Consider the following 24,255-nt stretch of genomic DNA (forward strand, 5'->3'; position numbering starts at 1 on the left):
GTAACGTTAGACAGTCTATCTCCAGCATCATTAGATCTGCGTACAATCATTCTGTATACCTTTTGACTTACTGATGCTGATGAGATTTACTCCTGAGGTGCTGAAATTTGGAATTAAATGACAAGGCAAGTATCGAAGTTCGGTACCCAGCCCTACACATTACCAATATCTACAGATCAATGGAACTGTGTGAAACCATCGGCTGGACTGCACGAGACAACAACAAAAAAAAAGACTCCACAGGGAACATTTAATCGTGTTCCTTGCACTTCTGAAACCCAACCTACACCCTTGCCTGTATCTGTACCTGGTATATGAACCATTTCTTCTGACTCGTGTTGCTAGGAAACAGCTCAGGTCCTTGTTCACGCCCTCTCAGGTGTTGACATGAAAAACACCCTAGAATTATAATTGATTCTTTCATTTTCTTGTAATCCTCCAAACACAACAGCAGGGAATAAACGTGGGCAGAATGTGTATACTCTATTTCACCCACAGAATATACTGGCACTCAACTTCTAAAGTAAAAAGTATCATCACAACACAGTGTATACATGTGGCCCTAGGCCTGTCACAATAACAAATTTTGCTGGACGATAAATTGTCCCAGAAATGATTGCGATAAACGATAATACTGTCGTTCTGAGACCATTTTCATCTAATATAATGATAATGGCATAATAATGCAGATACACCTTTTCAAAGATCAATACACTTATTTCTAAAGAATATTTAACACTGGAACTGGAAGACATTTTAAATATCCACAATGAATGAACAAAACAACCAAAAACCAGTGTTTCCCACATATTGTGGCGGTGCGCCGCACAATCAACACCTGCCGCCACATATTGCGTTTCGTCTGTCTCCATGAAAACACTGTCTATGGAGAAGACGGCTGGCAAAATTCACAAGTTCACGAAAGGTTGGTATCTCGTGAACACCTTTACACAATCACACATTAAAAAGTGCTATAAAAAGATTTTATATTCTGAATACAACGTTGTCAGTGTGTTAATGTTGGAGTCCCGACCCGACTCTTAGCAAACAAGCGATTGCGCCTGCTTTAGAAAGTTAACTAGTCGCAAGTTTGCGGTAAAATGCAGTTGGGTTGTCGAGGTCAATACACTATATGTAGCAGCTGTGAATCAAAGAAACTTATAAATAATGTTATGTCATTTTTTTTTTTTACTCTTTACACTGAATGTTTGCTGCTTCAATCCAGATGAGTATTGAAAAGTATTTTCGTTCACTCCTCCTTAAGCTAAGGAACCGAGAGGGGTCACCGATGCACCAGAGTGGTCATCCAGTCTCTTTGGTTGTGTGTGTGTGTGTGTGTGTGTGTGGGAGAGAGAGAGGAGAGAGAGAAAAAAAAACACACAAACATGCAAATTGAAATTATCGCGGCAGGAAAAATTATCGAGCTCATTTTTATTTATCATGCAATTAATTGATTTATTGCATATCGCGACAGGCCTATGTGGCCCTCACCTGTATGTGTGAGAGGATGTGAGCTCAGCAGGCAATAGAAGAACAGTTATTCGGAGCAGACAGACGGCAGGAAAGTGGAACCGAGCGTCTGAAAACATTAACACTCAGACCGGAGTAACATCTTAATGAGTCATGCAACATTAAGCATTTCCCCAATGATTACATTTTAAATACAAGCCTGACTGTTCGTCTGGAAGGAAGAGTGTCTCGTTTGTTTTAAGTAGGAGACTCCGGTGCCCCAGGGTACATTTAACTGATAAGGACATAAGTAGAACTCCTGTCACTTAGATTTTTAAATCAAAGTAAGCATAGCTTAATGTTTGGATATACTCTTTGTATAATGCCTCTACTATAAGTACAAAAGGTAATATAATTAAAGCGTGGAGACCTGCTTCAAGTTAAAGTGTCTAACTTTAAATCTGATAAACAGTGACATGCAAAGGTTTGGGTCAGAATTTGTTTGAATAGTTATGCGAGTAGAACTGATCTCCAAAACGCATTAAGTTAAAGATGACACATTTTTTGTCAACATTTTAAGCAATATTTCTTTTGTTTTGTACAATTTTAAAGTAAAAAAAAAGGAAAGGAGCACCATGCAAATGTTTGGGCACCCAAAGGCATTTGAGCTCTCATAACTTTTACCAAGGTCTTGTTGGGGCTAGGGCTATGGCTTGTTCACAGTCACCGTTAGGAAAGGCCAAGTGATGCATATTTCAAAGCTTTATAAAAACTCTGACTCCTGAAACCGCCATGGGCTCCTCTAAGCAGCTGCCTAGCACTCCAAAAACTAAAATAATTGATGCCGACAAAGCAGGAGAAAGCTATAAAGAAGACAGCAAAGTGTTTTCGGGTAGCAGTTTCCTCAGTTCTTCATGTAATTAAGAAATGGCAGTTAACAGGAACGGTGGAGGTTAAGTTGAGGTCTGAAAGACCAAGAACACTTTCCGAGACAACTGCTCGTAGGACTGCTAGAGAGACAAATCAAAACCCCCGTTTGACTGCAAAAGAGCTTCACAAAATTCAGCGTCAGAGGTTTGCAAAGGAACATCTAAACATGACTGATGCATTCTGGAAACAAGTCCTGTGGACTGATGAAGTTAAAACGGAACGTTTTTGGTTGCAATGAGTAAAGGCAGGCAGAATGTCATACAAAGAACACCTCTTTAAATCAGGAACCGTTTGATCAGTAAAGAGCATGAATCTGCACAACACATTCAATTCGAACTTCCATTGCTCCACAGATTTTGATACTCCACACTATGGACTAGCCAAAAAGGAACAAACATTTTTTTTTGACCGATACTCTTGCGAGTTCGATATGTACCGGGTCTGCATTGGTACGTAATGTCTCCAGGAAATAGCCATATGTTTGCATTCTAAGTCCGACACTAACAAAGGCCAGCTTTCATAGGTTACTGCCAGCTATATGAATGGAAGCATATCTTTAAGTAGGGATGCACCGAATCCAGGGTTCGGCCGAATATTGGGCTTTTTGACGGGGTTCGGTCTCTGCAGAACCTTAGAATTTTTTTTCCACCGAACCCTACGCTTGCACTACGCGCACTGCGTTGCCAAACAAAATTGTCACTCATCTGGCGACAGCGATGTGCTTTCCTACGATGTGAAAAGAGCGTGGCTGTGGACGTTGTTTACTTCATTAATGTGTTTACTGTGTTAATGGACTGAGGATGGGAGTAGGATTCGGTATTCGGTTTCGGCAGAATCTTAACCAGTGGATTCGGTATTCGGCCGAACCCCAAAAATCTAGATTCGGTGCATCCCTACCTTCAAGTAGTGTTGCAAACGTACTCACGTACTGTGTGACAAAGTTTAGCGCGCTTTATGCAGTGCCGCCGTTGACTGACTAATACATGTTTTCCCCTCTGAAAACGGTTCAGCACTACAAACCCGTATGCCGCCACTTCCTGTACATGCTGAACTGCCGCCCGTTCCAGCTGTCTGCGGATTTTGTGAAGACTGCTACTGCAGGTAGTGCAGTGTGTTCTGGAAAACCTCAGGAGCAGCTTGACTCTGGATACGTGAAGAAGGTTCGGGAGATGACTTACACAGAAGCATCTAATGAAATCTCGATCGAGAAGAATTAAGATCAAGCAGTGCAGTTTAAGTAGTTTCATGTAGTGCCGTACCTTGAGCAGATTTCGGTCATTCAAACAACTTTGAGTTGTAGTTTAAAACTTTTACAGCCATTTTAATAAAATGAAGGGTTTTATTCGGGCTCAAGTCCATACATGCAGTTAATGGATACAGGCACGCAGAACTGAAGGCTCGGTTAGCAACGATTAGCTCTGATTAGCGGTTAGCTCCAGTTAGCTCGCTCCGTTAGAAATCTATAGAGTGGAGGAGAGGGGTAACAACCAGACTCTGATAAATGACGTTCGGGGAGCTTTCACAGCAGCGTGGCTGCGTTGTTTCAACGGTTTTATTAGTACAGTTAATCCCACGGCAAGACCAGCAGCAGCACGCTACTGCTAACGTAACGATAGCCTCTCTGAGAGTTCTCATGAACAAGTTCGTATGATATTGGACGAAAAAGTATGCACACCAATTCAGATGATATTTTACGAAATTAGGCGTCCGCCGGCTGGTCACATGATGCCCGGCTACAGAGCTCCCCGTTTGTGGTCGAGTTTAGCCGACAATAGGTCACTGGGAGCCGGGTTATGTTCCCCCGCCCCCGACCTACTCCCTGACGCGGTCCACAGCCTGAACAGCCTGAAATGTGTGTTAACTTCCTCCCCTGACCTTGGCGGGATGGGAGTGCTTGAGGCATCAGTGTCTCATACAGCTGCTATGTCTGCTGTCATCTAAAGAGACAGAGTTGAACTACTACTCTGCCTGAGACAGGTTAATACCTACTGCTGTTATGTTGGACACTGACCTGAATGAGACCTGGGGCACCACTGTCTCAGTGTTTGGAAATTGAAAATTCAACCACACAGTGCTGTAAAACACTTCATGATTTCATATGTATGTAGCCTACAGCTTAATATTTCGAGAGTAGAATGAATTATATTGCTTTACTTAGGAGGTCAGGAGGACCCAAGTATACCGAGGCAACACAACACTCGACCCTCCGGGCACCACTATGGACAAATTTCAGTCGGTTTTAAAAAGTTATCGATACAATACCGCGCCCTACCAAAGAGTTCTATCAATACATCTGTGCCAGTCTCAACAGAAATGGTGTACAATTCACAAGGCAGTATCTGTTGCATGGCTGCTGTACTGATTGCAATTGGACTGTGTACAAGTTACTTTCATTATTTCTATCTCATTTCACAGTAGAAAAAGGCTTTGCATCAATATGCCAGTCAAAGAAATGTGTCTATTTAGTTTTCAGTCAACTTGATTTAATTTGCTTCCCCATTTCTAAAAGAGGGAAGTTCAATCTTGCTGTGTATCTTGCCGTCATGACAGGTTTCAGGTTGGATAAAGCAAGAAAAAAACAAGTCTTAGTTCTTAAATATGGTATTTTCTGTAAACAGATTTGGAAGATAGAAACGGGCAGCACATGTGTATATCTGCTTTTTAAGTACATCCAATTTTCCAATAGTCCTTCCAAAAAACACTTTGAAAGCTCTGATTGTTAACAGAATCACCAACGGCATTAAAGTCACTAATGATAGGACTCGCGATATTAAAACGTCAAGATAGTTGTGGTACAATCCTTTTTACTGGTCAATCTTTATATACCACATTGATCCACATCTACAAATAGCCCCACTCTGTTTGTGATCGATTATTTGATGAAGTTGGATCACAACTAGCCGAGCTGCTGAATTTATGGCAGCTGTGGATGGACGGATCTAAAATATGCACTTTCACATCACTGCATGTTGGCGAGCAGATAGAGCCAATCTGTCTGATCTGGCTTTGTAAACAGACAGCAGGCACCCAGAGCTCTGCAGCACCGTATGGTGTACATGGCCAGAAATACAGCAGTCTGCATTTCAAAGTCAGTCGTGGCTTCATTTATTATTACGGATAGTGGTTCAAGCTTGGCATGGTAGGTTCTGTCTGTGCATTATAGAAATCACAGGTGCATGTTTGCTGTGGTTAGAGTACTTGAGTGAGTTCAGTACAGGACATGTTTAGCCTAGCTTAGTACAAACACTAGGGGGCACTGCTAGCCTAGCTCCATCAAACATTCCTTCCAACAATCCAAGCATGTATGCACATCATGTACACAACTAGAAAATTAGACATTGTGGTTTAATGAGCAGTTTGCTTATGTGATTTATAAGAAAAGGACATACGGTTAGACAAACAACACAAGACAAAATAGCATTTCATGGCACAACTAGGAGGGCACTCAGAGAGGCAGTCCTCTGTCTTCCATGATATGCAAATCTGCAACCTCTACGTCTGGGTATATTTCCAAAACTATTAGCTAAGTGCCAGCAGTCAGGACCACTATTAAACTTATGACACAAACTGAAACTCACCGCTGCTGAGTGTCTGTCGGTGGTATCCCAGGTCGCAGTTTGCCACTTTATTTAGGCCGCTTCCCAACAAGCTAGTGTGACATGGTACCCATCCTCAGGCCGTCTACTACAGCGTCTTAAAGACCGTAACGTCGCCGGCGGTCTCGCAGTACTGGGAGGGTTACGGTTTCATTATTTACCAGAAGAACGAGCAGTCAGGCACACTATTAAACGTATTACTTAACGGAACATTTTAAGTTGACGCCGTGTTGCGCTAATGTGTAACTAATACTATAAATCTAGTGATAATCACAAAAACTAAAACCGACCATCTAGCTAGCTAGCTAGCTACATGTGAAGCTGAGTGGTACTGGCTCAGGTACGAATTAGCGTTCGGCTATGTCCCGCCCTCCCGTCCTGCCTCACTCTGCCTCTGATTGGCTTACCCTTTCTAAACCTAATCAATCCAACAAATGAAGGACTACTAGCCAATCAGAGGCAGAGTAGGGCGGACCATGCTTTCGTTTGGGAACGTAATAACTGTTGTGGTTGTTCATTAAGAAAATATAAAAAATGCCAATGTTATGAAAATACATTTTCAGAAAATCAGAAAAACATATCCAAAATAAAACTATGATTGGAAAAAGTGTGATTAAGCTCTTACTGGAACCAAATATAAAAACGAGGAATAACAAAGAAGAAAAAAGAAGTCAAATTTTCCACATATTTTACAATAAAAGTCTTTCCAGAATAAATGGTGAGGAGGGTATGTATGAAGCAATAACCACTTTTTCCCAAATAATATCAATGTAACAATTGTGATTTTGGCAAACAGTGACTGAAGCTGCTCTCATCTCCCCTTCCTCCCGTCCTTCATTCCCCCCGTCTTTCTGTTACTTTCTCATCTGAGCGACCACAGGGTTGCTGCTGACATTTGGCTGATAGATAACAGCTCAGAGCACAGCCTGGTGCCAAGGTCTCCGGCTGCTCAGATGAATTCAACCCTCAGTGATCAGGGGAGTGGCACTGCTCTGTGAGTCTGCACCGCCACCAGCCATGGATCATCCTACGCTGAGGAGACGAGAGACCTGAAGGCAGGATGATGGAGAGGAGAGAATGTGAATCAGACACCCTACAGAAACAAGAAACCACACAAACCTAAACACAGTGTAGCTCTCTGTATTTTAATAATTTAAATATGAAGTTATTGTACTAGCGTGCAGAAGGTTTTCTAGCATGTGTGGCACTGCACTGGGTCTTCTAAAATGTTAAGGCTAGAGTATACTTTTCTCTACTGTAAGGGCACTCTATAGAGCAATTTATCATGTTTTATCTACTCTGGCTTCTATTTAGAAGAGAGCTACCTTCTCTGGGTTTCAGGTCTGCCACGCCCCTCTCTAAGTGACTGGATCATCCACACCTGAACTTCATCTGATCGCCAGTGGAGCTGCATATCAGCTCCTATATCCAATGTAGGCTACCTGGTCGTTTGCCACTGCTCTGTCTGTGCTGCTAGTAGTTTGTCAGTAAACTACTCGGTGTTGGTGTCGTTTTGATACGGTACCTTTTTTGGTAAATAATTACCTAAAGAAGCTTTGTGGGTTTCTCTGACATTTTTATTTTATTCTCCTTTTGTTTTTGGCCTTGGAGATCCATTTTTAGTTGGTTTATCACTGTTCACCACTGGCTCCCCCAGCACTTGGTTTGTTGACGCTTCGGTTCTTTTACCCCAAAGGTTTGGGTAATCTTTTTATGTTACTCCCCGAGTTCCCCTAGACATAAACTAAGATCATAACATCTACCATAGAGACATCCAAGACGGCACTTTTGTGATGTTTTTTCTAACATGGGGGCACCCCCTGAGTCCACCAGTGCCCTGAGTGCACGTCACATCAATGTAGTCATAGTCACAGAATGGCAATGTCTTGAATAAGACAGTTAACATGAGTGTTTTTGCGCATTTTGCAAGTAAAAATCACGAAAACACTCAAAAGACGTACCTAGAGAGGCACGTTTCTTTTCCCCAGCTTTAAAGTCAACCTTTATTCAATACATTCTGTACAGACAGTGAGCTATACCACCATGCTAAATTGTTCAAGGCAACACTTACCAAGTTTGAGTACATTGCAAGGAATGTCCCCAATTTGTTAGCAAAAATCTAACAGACAGCTAAAACTCTCTAAATTCCCCCTCGGGCAACAATTAGATACCGAAAACGTGTTCTTCATATTCTTTTGGGAGTGATATGCAGCTTTAAGCTTCAAGCTAACTCTCAGAGCCAAACCACAGACTACTACACTAGTTTCACACAGCATCTCTCAATTTAACAACAGCATCATAAACCTGAGAAACCCCCCGATCTAACTATGCACCGAAGATTTAAAGAATGTTGGATTATATTTGGAGTCTAAACCGTTTTGCTGTATCAGTAAATCCCACACTGTGTACAGCTAAAAACTAATATCAATCTAGTATCTAGTAATCAACTAGTATCAATGCAAAATGATACTGTGTGGGTGTTCTTCTTCTTCTGCTGGGTGGTTGGTATTAACTTTTCATCAAATCCACCAATGTATTTCACTACTGACATATTCCATATTGATTGTCACAAGGATCATGGAGTGCACGCGCATGAGTAAGTAAGTCGATTGAGAACACCTTCTCATTTACGACGACGACCTGTCACATTCACACAGTTCCGCATTCATACCTGGAAGCAGCCCAGTACAACCACAGTCTGATCTGCTGGCCACTGAGCAGCTCCACTGGAGCTGGTTGGAGGTTAAGGGCCTTGCTCAAGGGCACCTCAGTGGTGGTAATGAGGGAGGGACAAGCAGACAAGTATGGAACCCATACAACATTCTTTGCAGGTAAAATTAATGATTACTTTCATTGAATTTTGGGTGTTTTATTCAATTTTTTATAACATTTGAAAAACATGTTTAAATGGTTTTAAAACAGTATCGTGACTAAACTTTGACATAAACCAGTTGATCTTAACTATTAGTCAAAATAATTCATAATTTCTGCTTTTTTAACTAAAAAAAATAGGTATAACGTCATATAAATTAAGTTTATTGACCATGAATTTAAAACAACGTTGAAAAAAGTGACAAAAACGTTTTAAAAAGTGTCAAAAGCATAAAAAAAGAGCCAAAAATTCAATTTCACTTTTGACCTGGATGGACAACAAGTTCATGGTCGAAGAGAAGACAACACAAGGGTAGACAGTGATGGATGGCTTCTGCTGCCCCCTGGTGTTGGGGAACTGACAATCTCTAGTAGTGATGGTCAAATGAAGCTTTTTCTTTATTTTCTATCAGCAGCTAAAATACATTTCAAAACCTGGCTCCATTGATTTGTTCCCATTTAGCCACATGAGCATTAGTGAGGTCCAACACTGATGTTGGCTGATAAGGCCTGGCACACAGTGATCCAGTTCATACCAAATGGTGTTGGATGGAGTTGAGGTCATTTATTTATGGATCTGGTTTTGGACCATGAATGCCTTTACGGAGATATTGTTAAAAAGTGCACACTGTCCAGCATTTGTACAAGACATACATCGAGTTTTTGTGGAGGGAGATCGGTAAAGCAGCCAGGAGGAGTCTACGACGTGGCTTTGTTCCAAGCATACTGAAACGTTGAATCTTCTTCAGGCTTTTCTAAAACAATATGTAGTCAATTCAGATCAATATACAGTACAAAACTTTCATTGAAAAGATTTATTCAAAAGTTGAGTTGGCAGGAAAAAAGTTTGCATTTGGTGAACATTGCAATAAGCCACAACTTGAGTTACAAAGTGCTCAGTCAGTCAGTCTTCTGTACAGTGAACGGGGATTTCAGAAATGACAGCTAAAGACAAACCTTTGCAAACAAAGCATTACAAGTACAAACAATACTCTAATTGCTAAAACTGTGTCAGCTCTGAAAACTAAACTCAAAGTTTGTATAGAAAAGTGGAAAATGAGTAATTGCCAAAATTAAAATACTTTGCATGTCAGCATGTCTTCAAAGTAGAGCCCGATCAATATATCAGCATTTTCCAAATTATCGTTATCTGCATTTATAATGGCCGATAAATGAACATTTAAAAAAACGGACGAAACACCCTTCAACCATGTTCTGAGTGTTGGCGTTGCATAGTTTGTCCACCAGACGGCGCTCTACAACGTCCCTGTTGGCAACACTCCATTTTTTATTGTTTTTGTTCAAAGGACTTTAAGCTTCATATCTTAAAAGTTTGTATTTTTATACATTTGATTTATCAGAACTTTAATATATGTTGATGTTCCTCTGTTCTGTTGTGACACTAAAACAAACAAGTTTATTTTTAAACTACATTATTTTAGTGAAGAAATCCGATTATGTTTTGTTACGCGTTTCTGGATATAAAAAAAAACATATCAGCCAATATATATCGGATTTTTAAATCACCAAATATTTGTATCGACATCGGCCTTAAAAATCCTTTATCGGTCGGGCTCTACTTCAAAGTATGCGGGAAAGTGATCGACTTTCAGGCCAACATACTGGCTCGGTCATCATGGAGAGAAGTGATCACTGTGTCAAGATGTGTTTTTTTTCTTAGCATGGCTCAATTAATCGGTTGAATCAGCAAAAACAATATTGATCCATGTCTTTGGCCCCTGACACAGGGTCACAGGCGCTGAAGCAGCAATCTCTGCAGGCAAACTGATGAACTCTGCCGATGTTTTGTCAGCCACATACATTTCAAATAGGGGAGTTGTCATTTTGCTATGGCTTGGATTCAATATTATTCACAATATTAATTATCATCATCACAAGTGAAAGATCCAGCCATTCAGCTGATATAAGAGAGTTGAATAGGACAAAATGCTTCTTACCAAAACAAATACTGTACATCAACCCTACATATTCATTCGTTTCACAAAACCTTAAGATTTCAATACAACCTCAAGAATAAACTTTATATATTTATAAAAAAAAAAAAAAAAAAAAGACTAGACTGCCCAATTTCCTTAATGTGGAGGAATCAGTCGTGGAAATAATGAGAATATGAAATGACAAAGCAGAGTGACTTTAAATAGCTACTGTAAGAGCTCACTGTGGAGCTAAACGAGTCATTTCTGGTCTCTTATCTTTTCGGTTACCATCAGTCTCTTAACACAAAATGGTGATCATGGATATCTGACATAAAGGCTGATTTCTGCCAAAGATAACAACGGCAATTACACAGAGAGAGCAGAGTTTGATCAATGTGAAGACCCTGCCATGCACTGCTTTTTCATGTCTATAGCAGTATTCATTTTTTTTAAATGTAGTGGAGTCTTTTATCGGATGATTCTTGTGTTCTGACTTGACAAATCCCATATCCCTCTGTGGATCCAGAATGTAGCACAACTCTCAGGTTTATGATGCGTTTAGAATACAAATACAGAAAAACTATTAAAAACACATCAGTGACACGCACCGCTTCAATGGGCGACATGTTCCTTCATTATCATGAACACACACTGTAGTTTATTTTTGAACACGCACACATTTGCTATTTCTCCCTGTTTAAGTAACATTTGATAAAAAACTAGAGCACCCAGCTGTTTTTGGAAATTGCTGAGTCTTTTTAAAAATGAACTAAACTTTTATTTTACATTTTTGAAGATGTACATCTTCAGTGGGAGCCAATGGAGGAAATCAAAGTATTGAGTCTGACAGAATGTTGGTTTTGGTCTTTGTCGACAATAAGAAAATCTAGAACAACGCCAGCTCTATCCTTTAAAGTGTGGAAGGCAGATTTCGTTACATATGTATAATTATTTTGTGAACATTACACTTATCAAACCAAATTCAAATTGGTTAAGGAGGTATGGCGGATTTCCACTGAGAGATTCAGTTTGGCTTCTTCACCCACCCGTGTGACCTGGTGATGGGATGGTTTTAGTTTTTTGCATTTCCAACAAAGCGACCGTCGCCGCTTTCAGACATGGACTTCACTCCGTAAACACGCTGGCAATTTTACATGGCACCATAATATTTGAAAAGTCCCCACAGTTGTTTTTTCTTTAAAGTCACACAAACGATCTGCATGGGTGATGAAAGGACCTCATGACAGTTTTCTTCCCTTATTTAAAGTCTGGTTTGAATCGGGGCGGCCTCTAGCTCACCCAGTAAGAGTGTTGGCCCAATGTAGGCTGAGTCCTTTCCAGCGGCGTGGGTTCAAATCCGACCTGCTGCCCTTTGCTGCGTGTCATCCCCTCTCTTTCTCTCCCCCTTTCCTGTCTATCCACTGTCACTATCAAATAAAGGGAAAAGCCCCCAAAAAATAATCTTAAAAAAAAAAAAAAAAGAAAAGTCTGGTTTGAATGTGGTCGCATTAACACTCAAGGTTAATAGAAAATAAAAATAAGTTATAAATCTCTCATTTAATTATTTTATATGCAACAGAAATTAAAATGGATTTAACCATGATCATTTCCATAAATTTCAAGTTGTAGTACAGATGTTCCCTCACATTAGGTAAGCCTTTTTAAAAAAGATATGTTTCCCCACATTTTTTCCCCTGCGCCAAAGAGAAAGCAAAAACCTCTGAAAAGTACTCATTATCAGACATTAGTCTCCATGAATGTTTAACTGTCAATGATTTTTGGATGGATTGCCTTAAGTAGACACAAAAAAAATGACCTGCTTAAAACAGAGATTTTTCGACATGATGACACAGAATGCCAATTCCAGAAAGGCCTCAATAATCAATGGACGCACAGGTTGGATTCAGTACACAGGTAAGAAACAATTTACACAAAAATATTTACACCCACGTTGTTTTCTCACCCACCCATCCAAAGAAAAAATACAAGCCATGAACCAAACGTTCACTCATAGCACTTCACAAATAAACACCACTGATACAGCAGCAATAAAGAAACAGAACCAAACCACCGTAGCACAATATACATTTCAATAGGCACAGCAGAGCATTGGGAAATGTGGTGCACATTCAATGACATTGGTCAGTATATGGCTCTCTGTTAGACAGAAGTTCATTAACAAAAGGAGATGGTTAAAGGGTGATTTATGACAGCCCGTTTTAAACCGCGGTAAAAAGAACTTTCCAAGACGTGGATCCTTTTTGGACTGAAGAATTGAAAGTCATGAAATAACAGAGTGTGGGTTCAGCCATATTCAAAGCCGCTCCTACAGTACACCGGATGTGTCCTTCAAATTGGATTTGTCACAGTTGCCGTACAGAAAACAAGCGCTCCTCCCACACTGCTCTACGTCACATTTGAGAGGAAGTCAGTGGGATTGCTACACGGCATTAATCAAACTCCTTCAAGTATGAAGGAAACAATTCAACAAACTCAATTTCTTAAACAAGTCGTCTGCGAAAAGAGGATGAATAAACGGCTTCATGCATAATGTCCCTGACACAGGAAACGTACTGTACTGAGTTGTTGTTGTTTTTCTTCATCTAACTTCACAGCAACTGCAAATTTAAGACTGCATGGAAGCCATAATTAATTCCCCTTCATATAATGTGAAACAATTGTGAATACAATCCCATATTTAATCAAAACCAGGATTAGACTCAAAACTGGGAAAGTAGAGTGGATATAAACACACTTACTAACAAGGGCTCCTCTATGACCAAATGTAAAACTGAAAGAAATAACAAAACAAAAATTCAAACATACATTCATTAATAAAGCAAGATGGCATTATGTGTACAGCCCTGATTCATTCAAAAGACCTCTATATACTTTCACTCTCAAACTGTTAGGTCTTATAAACATGACTTAAACCCATTAACTACCCTCTCACTGCTGCCCGAAATGAAAAGATCAGTAAACAACAAGACGTCCCTTAAAAACACAAAAGAGGTGTGACTGTGCAGTAAGCTTCACCATATTTAACCCCTCAGTATCTGCAGAATCACTGCTAAAGTGGTGCCCAATAAGTAATACACGTTGTAAAACATTTTGGGGCCTTTACAGTTCTTCAACTGTCCCATCTTGGTGACAATAACCATTACAGTCAGTGTAGTTGAAAGCTACAAAAAAGTGCTTTGATATGGTGAGCCAGGCTTAGATGCATTATACATCACCAATAAGGTTTTAAATAACTTGATTTGTGTAACTCCTGGGTTATGGCAAGCTTACTAGCCATAACCGTCCTAATAATTTACTAAGGTCTTTAATTAAAGACATACACAGTAGGTATTAGGAAAACGCTGCATTTGCTTTTCAGCAAGGCACAGGCCTCAGAAGTGAAAGGGGTCCCTGGACACTGCACTGTAGCTCCCCACTGCTCCTAAACACGTAGGATGGGACAAAACAGGGGATGGACATCCCAAATGGGATAAAAAAACAAAAACAAAACAAAAAACACAACTTCTCTTAACTCCTTGTATACCATTTTTCTACATGAGCAAGTGCACTGGGAGTTGCCAGAGTAAAGACTTTTACAAATAATATGTCACTCCTCCACTAGAGCAATCTGTTTAACACAATTCATTTATGGACTCCTTCACAGCCATGACACCTGACTATGTAGGACTAGTGAGGATTTACACCTGACAAAGGAAAAAAAAAAAACTCAGGCATGACATGATTGTTGTGACCCCATACATACATACATACATACATGAACTATCCCAGTCGCCAAAGTAATCCCACCATTTCCCTTCTTGTCTCCTGTTGGAGCCAGCTAGTCAGACCTAATTTAAAAGAAGTGTTTTACATTAGAGACCAGCTCTAATACAAACATTTTCCTTAGGCAAAATGAAGAAAAAAATAAAATAAAAATTAAACTCTTCCACATGGAAACATATCAAAGTACAGGTGGATGGCACAGGTCTGCTTTGCAGCAGTCCAGCCTGGCCGGTTGCTTAAGGCAACAACAGTGTTTGACTCATACAGGACCCAGTGGGCCTGATCTTTACAGACTTCTCCTGTATGGCGACATCACTTGGGTGGGGAGGGCCATATGGGAAGAGCGTGGGCCTCGGTGTTAAAGACATACTTGTCTAGACTGAGCAGCTCCATGTCGTCAGAGAAGAGCAGATACAAGTACTTTAGCGTCTCACCCAGGAAGAAACTCTCCATCTTGTCCCGGGGCCCGGGGTTTACGGGGTCACGGACGTTGTTAATGGACGTGTAGCCACCACCGGGGACCTGCAGACGTGGAGGCGTTTGGTCAGAATACAAAACTCCAATGTTTTGGTCATTTCAGTTACACTAATAAGTAGGGCTGGGTACCGAATTCAATACTTTTTAGGCACCGACCAAACTGCCTTTGAAGTCTCAAGTATCGAAAAATGCCTCGTCATTCAATACTCAATTTCAATACCTAAGGAGTAAATCTCATCAACGTCAGTGGGCCAATAAGCATGCAGCATGCTTCTACCAAGATCTAAAATTGGGATCGAAAAAAGTATCGTTTAGGAACCGGTATCAAAGTCACGGTGTTGTATTGGTACCGGTATAGAACATTTTTCTCTCCGATAATTTTATTGAAGTTCAATCACAAACACAGAAATGCTCATACGATGCACATTTTGCCTTTTTTTTTTTTTCTTTTTCCAAAGTGTCAAAGCACAAACCCCCCTCCCCTCCCATTAGCCACCTCCACAAACGACACCTCCCACGGAGCACTGTACCTGGGTATAGAACATTTTTGAACGATACCCTGCCCTACCAATAAGCCTGTTACAAGTACCTTAGTGTAGTTATTGAAGCTAAGCAGTATGTCCCATCCCCAGTCTCTGTACTTGGGGTCCTTAGTGAATCTGTACATGTAGAACAGACTTTCTACCGTCTCTGGTCTCAGCAGGTTGTGTCTGTCTGCAGGCTGCAGGATAAAAGGTGTCAATACATATCAAAATTAATTTAAAAAAAGGATTTTTGTTTGACCCTTATTCAACCAGGCAGTCCCACAGAAGATGAACATATATAACATCAGTGAGCAAAGTTACATTTAAGATTAAATACAAGTTAAGAGCAGCCAGATTCAAATTTAAAAGTACTGTATGACTGCATAGCAGACAGTAAGGCAGCAGTGGAACATATTTCTATGCCTCCTTCAACACACTTGGAGGGAAAACAAAAAATATAAAGTTAAAGGACAAATCTGGCGCAAAATGAACCTAGGGGTTAATAACGTGTACCGAGTCAACCGTTCTCTGGAATATGTTTTCATGTTAATCGAATGTGACCAGTTTTAGCCCAAACCGCTAATTAGCTTATAAAGCTAGTCGTCGGGGCACTGGTAAACCGAAATCGCTATTTCTACACCACACTTCCACGGTAGCATAATGAGGTCCTTACATGTAAACTGAAGCATTGAGAAGTGTAAGTGTACAGACAGTTTATTAAAAAGATAGTTTAGAAAGACAGTACCGTTCACGTATACAGGCAGGCGCCATCTTGGGAAAGTAGTCGAACGACTGGTCATGACTGTTTTCCCAAGGTTTTAAGTAAATTAAACGAAATAAATCAAATAAATTAACAAGTTTCTACAGTTTCTTTCCATCAGAACTCCTAATTCCTGTAAATAACCATCCAAACATATCTTATTCTAATATCTTTTAAATGTGGAATGCACTTTGCTATTTAATCTTATCACTGATACCCTTTAATGTGCAATTCTAATTTATTCAAATTGTATGCCCTGGGTGTATGTGATGTCTTGTCTTTTTTATTTTTAAACTGTTTTGCACTTTCTACTGAGTCTAGTCATATATATATATATATATATACACATATATATATATATATATATATATATATATATATATATATATATATATATATATATACATATATATATATACACACATACACATCTCTCTATCTATATCTATCTATCTATCTATCTATCTATCTATCTATCTATCTATCTAAAATTAGTGAAAGTATAAATGATGCTAAAAAGAAGAAGAAAAAGAAGATGACCAAATGCCTCCTTTCTGCTATTAGCCATACCTTGACAATAAGGTTGGGCCCATCACTGGCCTGCATGCTGAAGTGGACGATCTCTGGGCTCAGCCCAGTCTCCATCTGTTGGTACATCTGGTGACACGTCTCCATCAGCTGCACAGCCAGATCCATGTGGTCCCCTGGGAGGCCGTTGTGGGCCCCTAGCGCCAAGGTTCCTGGCAGGAAGCACACAAGGTGGTCCTGTAGAGTGACAAGACAGAGAGAGGTGCAATCAGGAGGGACAAGACCGAGGAGAGATAATGATGAGAAGTGGAATTGATTTAGACTGGCTGATGGAGAGAAAAACTCAATGCACATGAACTTGTACAGCTACTGAGTCCACAAAAGCACAAAGGCCGATTGATTGAACAAGGTGGCTATTGTCTGGGATGTGGGTTCATTGAGTTTTGGCAGTGTGCGAAATACCCTATGACAATCAGGGGTCCTTGTGCTGTACTTCCAAAACACAGCAGGTTGAAAAGCCTCACTAATGGTTCTGGGTTGAATCCACTTCGTAGGTACGTACGTATGTAGGTACACATAGATACGGACCCTACGCTGTAGCCCAACATGCACCTGCCCAGAAATGGAACTTGACGTCTCAGCGACGCAAACGGCAACAACTGTGATTGGTCTGCTTGGCAGCGTCACACTTCCTCCTACTCATTTCCGGGTGCTAACATGAAATCGAGGAGAGGGTAGGTCTTGGCAATATATCAATGTTATATCGATATCGTGATATGAGACTAGATATCGTCTTAGATTTTGGATATTGTAATATGGTAAGTGTTGTCTTTTCCTGGATTTAAAGGCTGCATTACAGTAAAGTGATGTCATTTTCTGAACTTATCAGACTGTTCTAGCTGTTCTATTATTTACCTTTACCCACTAAGTCATTTAATAATTTCTGGAGATTATTTATCAAAAATCTCATTGTGTAAATAACATTTTGTTAAAGCACCAATAGTCAACCATACAATATCAACATTGAGGTATTTGGTCAAGAATATCGTGATATTTGATTTTCTCTATATCGCTCAGCACTAGCAGAGGGGAAACCTTTCTTGCTACTGCTTACCGACTGTGGTCACAAAGCACAGGGGAGACACTTGTTCTATTTTGTTTCTACTGACCGCCAGAGGCGGTGCTTTCAGCACCTGGATATCCAACGCACGCCTGTGCAGGTCGATTGTTTGTATCGACAAAGTCACCTGTGACCTGGGTGACGTATGCCCTGTGCTCCGGCACAAAGGGCAGGCCCACCCAGGAAGTGACCTCTTGCATCTTCTCGCGTTGGTAAGCAGGTTTTCGAGTTTCAAACAGGTTTTGGCGTTGCTGAGAGTCTTGTTGCCCAAACGCCCTCCAAAAGACTGCGACTAGCCACCTTAACACGATTGCACTCATTACATAAGGTAAGACCGATTTTTGTAACGTTGTGTTACTTGTAGTCAACTGTGTCGGTGTTCACGCCGTTCCTGAGAAGGGCGAAAATACGGGGAGATTCTCTCCCGTAAACTTTCTTTTCTTGTAACGGAATGCAGTAGTGGTCGCTTTGACTGCGTTCGTTCAAATTCTCCCGGTCAGTCAGAGTTTTTTTTTTGTTTCGTTTTGTTATTTTTTTCAATTGTTGGGTACGCGCTCATAAGTTAATGGCGCGGTGAGTATCATTTCCTAGTTATTGTTATTATTGTAGTCGTTATCGCTGTTGGGCTGCTGGCCATTTAGGCTCAGCTTTTGTTTCTTTGTTAAGACGCTATAGCGTGAGATTTGGCGAAGGTTGGCGGCGCGTGCTTGTAGTGTAGCCACCCCAAAATTGAGTTGATTAGGAAGCGGCCCTTTTTGCCGCTGCTCTGGTTAAATAGGTCTTCCTTTGTTTGACAATCGTTGTGCATGAGTGTGCTCACTCGGACGCCTCACGACCGCTCTGCATATCCCGTTTCACAGCAAAAGGAGATATTCAGTTTTTGACATTTATTGCTGCACTGGAGTGTGTTCGCTCCAGACGGCGCTACGTTATATAGTGGCATTAAGTTATTTTCGCCTTAAGACAGCAGGGATTGTCTACATCATATTGTAGCATCACTGTCATTAATAACAGCACCTGGGACAGTGTGACACGCTTAACCACGGTGCAGGCTGCCTGCTTGCAGCATGAGTGAAGGCGCAGCTAGACAGTCAGTGACAATGTTTATGACCTGTGTTGACTGCCGGGCCCCTCTTGAACCAGATGATGGCCACGACAGATGTCCTTCCTGCCTTGGCATTGACCACCTATGGCAGGGGCTAACAGAGCTGGCGTGCATGAATTGCCTGGCGGTGCGGTCAGCCAGACTGGCTCAGCTAGGGAGGACCACTGGGGCTCAGTGGCCTCCGCCACACAGGGACAGTCCTCCAGCCCCAAGTCCTCAAAAGCGTAGACGGACTGAGAAATGTGAAAATCCTAGTACAGGCAAACGTAAAAAGGTTGCCCTGTCGCAAAAGGTGGACAGTTTGACGTCTGAATTTGCACAGATTAAGGCTCTCCTTCAGACATTACAGCCTTCAGGTGTAGGGGTAGGTAGTGGTCTCGCTACAGCCCAACGACGGTCACCACCGCCTCCAGCATTATCACCGACATTCGAAAGCCAGGAGGACGATGTCCTCTCCACTAGGGCTTCGGAGAGCTTAACTCTTGGCCAAGTGAAGTATGTAGGGGAGGTGGGTGATGACGGGGCAGGCCAGGCCTTCAGCTGCTGCCAGACATCGGTCAGGCCTATTTTGAAGGTGGCACTAGCGTGCCTTGGGTTAGATGAGGCACCGGTCATAGTACCCCCTCAGAGTGCGTTTTTTAAGATGCCTCCTCAGTCAACAGCTCTCTGTGTCCCACCATCAGCTCCATACATTGAGGAGCTCCAAAGGTGCTGGGCAGACCCCAGACGTCTCTCTCACCTTCCGAGTGACTGTAGGGCATTGGCAAACATGGTGGATGCATCCAGCTACGGACTAGGCAATATGCCCAATGTAGAGCCGGCTGTTGCGGCCCTTGTGCTGTCACCTGACGAAGCACTCAAGCCAGACGCTCGCTGTCCCCGGCCGCAGTGCCGCTTGACTGATGATTCCATCGTCAGGAGCTATGACACGCCGGCACGTATTGGAAATTCTATGTCCCACCTCATCCTAGCCCTGCAGACCCGTCTATTCAGAGGTTAAGTGATGCCTCCCTGCAGGCATTTGCCTACATGAGCAGGGAGCTAGGAAGGCTTATGTCCTCACTGACCCTCGCTCGACGCCAGATATGGCTGGCCCAGTCTCCGCTTTTGGAGCCATGCAGAAGGGCACTCCGTTCCCTTCCGGTTGTACCAGGGGAACCGTTTGGCCCTGCAGCACAATGGGCTCTGGAGCGTAGTGTACAGGTTACACAAGCGAGACGGCAGTTTGCAAGTCTGCGCCGTGAATACCCCAGTGGACAGAGGCCCTATTCATCCAGAATTACAGCAGTACCACAGCCAGCCGTCCAGCAGGTGACGCGACGCTCTGGACGATTTCAGCAGCACAATCCTGTCCAACCCCCTCGCTTTCCACAACGGGGCCAGACCTCTGCCTGTCGCCCCTCCAGGCATCGGAGGGGGCGGGGGTAGACAATGATCACACAGTCGTGGCAGTCGGACGCTTCACCAGCCAGCAGCTCAGATGCTGGGAAGCGTTAACATCAGACCCCTGGGTTGCGACGACCCTGTCCCAGGATTACACCATACAATTCCAACGCCGACCGCCAGGATTCCGTGGGGTCAAGATGACCGTGGTCAAGGATCCGACTGAGGTCCTGGCCCTACGCCGGGAGATCTGGGCTCTCCTGGAGAAGGGAGCCATCGAGCTGTTAGACACATACACAGAACGGTGGCTTCTATTCCACGTACTTCGTCATACCAAAACAAAGATGGGGGCCTCCGCCCCATACTGGACTTGAGGCCTCTCAATGACCATCTCAAGGTACTAAGAGTTCACATGTTGCGTACTATAGAGGTCTTACAGGGCATTTGACATTAACGACTGGTTCACTACCATCGATCTGAAGGATGCATATTTTCATGTCCACATTGCACCACAGGCAGTTTCTTCGCTTCGCGTTCGAGGGAAGGGCGTATCAGCTCCGTGTGCTCCCATTTGGGATTTCGCTGGCACCCAGGGTTTTCACCCGGTGTGTAGCGGCGGCACTGGCTCCACTCCAAGCCCAGGGAATGCGTATTTTCCCTTACCTGGACGACTGGCTCGTCTGCTCCCGGTCGGAGGCAGACGCCCTCAGAGATTCTGCGTTGCTGATATCCCATATTAACAGGTTAGGGCTGACTGTAAATTGCAAAAAGAGTTCCCTGGTCCCCAGTGAGCAGATAGGATTCCTCGGTATCCAGCTGGACTCCCAGGCAATGAGGGCTGTTCCCTCTCAGCGACGGACCAGCAGTATCTGCCAGGTAGTCAGGCACTTCAGGGGAGGCAGAGCTCTGACTCTCAGAACGTTTCAGAGACTGCTGGGGATGCTCGCGGTAGTCTCCTCTGTGGTCACACTGGGCTTCCTGTCATTGAGACCCCTCCAAATCTGGGTGAACAGCCTTGGTTTACACCCCACTCACCACAGGCACAAGCTGGTCAGGGTCACTGCCAGCTGTCTGAGACATTTACACCCCTGGAGGACAGAAACGTATCTCGTTCAGGGTGTCCCCTCAGAGTCTATACCTTCCCGCAGAGAAGTAGTGAGACGCTTCCCTAGAGGGGTGGGGTGCTGTATGGCAATGTTGGACAGTCAGAGGCCAATGGAATCTTTGGCAGCAGGGGCAGCACATAAATGTGTTGGAGTTACATGCGGTTCTGCTTGCCCTACAGCATTTCCTCCCAGTGTTGGTAGGGAGGCATGTACTTGTCAGAACCGACAATATGTCGGTGGTCTATCACATCAACCACCAGGGGAGCACCAAAGCCATGCAGTCCATGGGATTGATTCGGCAGCTTTTGCAGTGGGCTCACCCTCGCCTGCTGAGCCTGAGGGCTATGTACTTACCAGGCGCCCAGAACGGGGTTGCAGATCTCGTCCCGCCAGCGCCCCCATCCGGGAGAATGGAGACTTCACCCAGAGGTTGTACAAGCCATCTGGCACAGGTACGGCGTGGCGGAAGTGGTTCTTTTTGCCTCCCAGGCGACGACACACTGCCCCCTCTGGTTTTCTTTCGGGGAACCAAGTCCCCTAGGCCAGGATGCTCTGGCACACGCATGGCCCATGCAACTGCTGTACGCTTTCCCGCCTCTGCCATTAATATTGCCAACACTGGATAGGGTGTCTGCAGCGGGACACGAGATACTGCTAATAGCCCCCAGATGGCCAGGAAGAGTATGGTTTCCAGTGTTACACCAACTTCTACAGGGAAAGCCTTGGTGCCTTCTGGTGAGAATGGATCTCCTCTCACAGTTGGGCGGCCAAATCTGGCACCCGAACCCATCTCGGCTGAAACTTTGGGTCTGGCCTCTGAAGGGCCAGAGCCATTGATAGGGCTCTGTGAGCCAGCAGTGGTGCGGACTATTCACAGTTCCCGGGCACCCTCCACCAATGTGCTCTATGCTAATAGGTGGAAGCTTTTTGCCAAGTGGTGCCAAGCTCAAAATCAGGAGCCAACACAATGCTCCATACCGGGTATACTCAGTTTTCTCCAGTCACTCCTTGATCGGGGCCTGCTTACAAGAGCAGTGGTCTTCCAAGCCCTTCACATGTTCGGGGGCACTCCACCAGGAGTGTGTCTACATCGTGGGCAGTTTTGTGCGGCAGCTTCATGGGCCTCACCCTGCACATTTGCTAGATTCTACAGGGTTAATGTTGTTCCACATAACCCAGTGGCTGCAGCGGTACTTCCTACACCTTCGCAGCATCCCTAACAGGCAGGTAACAATTCCTCCTAACTTTTTTTGATATTAGCCATCCAGGTGCTGAACGCACCGCCTCTGGCGGTCAGTAGAAACGAAATAGAACGATGGTTACGTAAATAACCGCGGTTCTATGAGTTTCGGATGACCGCCAGAGCTCCTCACAATGGCGTAAACCACTTACGTAGGCTACTGCGTAGGCTCTGTGTAGAGCCTTAAGTTGGCTACTATATACACATACACAACACTACAACATTTAATTTTGAGGTTTTCAGCAGGTCCTAGGTTACATTAAGGGCCTGTGACCCCCCTGCCTTTCGCACACTGACTTTTGGCGAGCATCTCTACCATTTTAGGGTTGAAGCGGCTGTGGGACAACTCTCCAACAAAGGTCAATCTGCTGGGCCCCGTCTGTCTCACAAGGTGTTTTTTCACTCCTTCCACAGCCTGAAGGTAGTCCTCCAACAGGCTGGACAAAACAAAAACAGGAAATGTGACAGATATAAATATTAGTCAGTGTTGTGTTAGACAGATTAGTCGGTCTGTCTTGCCTTTGTTTAGGGCTGTGCAATATGACTCAAGTCAGTATCACAACTTAAAAAAATATATATTTTTCTGGTGTTGACATGATATCACAATTGGGCAAATACATGAAACGTTATTTTTAAAATACTCAAAGTAGTGCAATGCAGCGAGTTCCACTATGTAATGCATTACATCACTCTTCACGTGTTAAACAAAAACTTCAACAATTAATTTCCTCTAATTTTTTTTTAATTGACGATAGTATTGGATTATTTCCCAGCTCTGCCTTGGTGTGGTGCAACTTGTAAGCCCAGCCTAACTACTTTAAGTACATTGAAAATGCGTCTAGGTACTTTAGAACTTTGAATTACCAACATTTCTGCATGTTTTGTATTCTGTCTCTAAAGTGATTCTTGTTTTGTGAATATACAGTAAGTTTTGCTTTTCTATGGCTCTGTTGTTCCATCTTAAAACCCAGTGTTTTCTCTCACAATCACAGAAAATCCACCCAGAAATGTAAAGTTGGAATTACTCGTCTTCCGCCTTGCCTCCCTGGATCCACTGTTTGAGCAGGTATTCATAGTAGCTGTCCGCCCTGGCACCAAGTGTGAAGACTCCTTTGTGTGTGAACTGGCCGCTGTTGGTGTTGATGAACATGGGCACCAGGCCGTCCTGTTTGCCTGGCAGCTTGTGGACCAGCCTCATTACCTCATTCACAGCCTCCTAGGAAGGTTAGAAAAAATGTCTACCATTAATGTCTAGACATAAGATAATGAACCCAACAGCCTCGCTTCACTTACTGCTGGTGTGTGGGCCAATATGTTTGAAAAATACGGTTTTAAGGCATTTATCATTGGAAAAGTATTAGCAATTTCACACTTTGATGAAAGTGGGCTCATCAAAAGCTATGTCACAGAGCGGTTGAAGGTTATGACAGAAGTTACTCAAATTGA

The 24,255-nt window shown here is 43.0% G+C and overlaps 1 protein-coding gene across 4 annotated transcripts in view; it reads right to left on the minus strand.

Annotated features, from left to right (window-relative positions):
• Positions 1 to 5,516: 5,516 nt before the first annotated feature.
• man1b1a (mannosidase, alpha, class 1B, member 1a) overlaps positions 5,517 to 24,255 on the minus strand; it is a 36,869-nt gene continuing 18,130 nt past the window's right edge. The window contains exons 10-15 of one of the 4 annotated variants that reach the window (XM_078270750.1): positions 23,835 to 24,025; positions 23,126 to 23,246; positions 16,898 to 17,092; positions 15,633 to 15,764; positions 15,001 to 15,088; positions 5,529 to 7,024 (exon numbers count right to left, since the gene is read on the minus strand). In XM_078270750.1, coding sequence (XP_078126876.1) covers positions 6,942 to 7,024; positions 15,001 to 15,088; positions 15,633 to 15,764; positions 16,898 to 17,092; positions 23,126 to 23,246; positions 23,835 to 24,025 — 810 coding nt within the window. In that variant the 3' untranslated portion in view covers positions 5,529 to 6,941. Of the gene's footprint in view, positions 7,025 to 9,162; positions 15,089 to 15,632; positions 15,765 to 16,897; positions 17,093 to 23,125; positions 23,247 to 23,834; positions 24,026 to 24,255 lie in introns of those variants that run through there. The other 3 variants (XM_078270748.1, XM_078270752.1, XM_078270751.1) reach the window with 3 other exon arrangements.

Source organism: Sander vitreus, chromosome 16, assembly GCF_031162955.1.
Source record: "Sander vitreus isolate 19-12246 chromosome 16, sanVit1, whole genome shotgun sequence".
Classification (NCBI taxonomy): domain Eukaryota; kingdom Metazoa; phylum Chordata; class Actinopteri; order Perciformes; family Percidae; genus Sander; species Sander vitreus.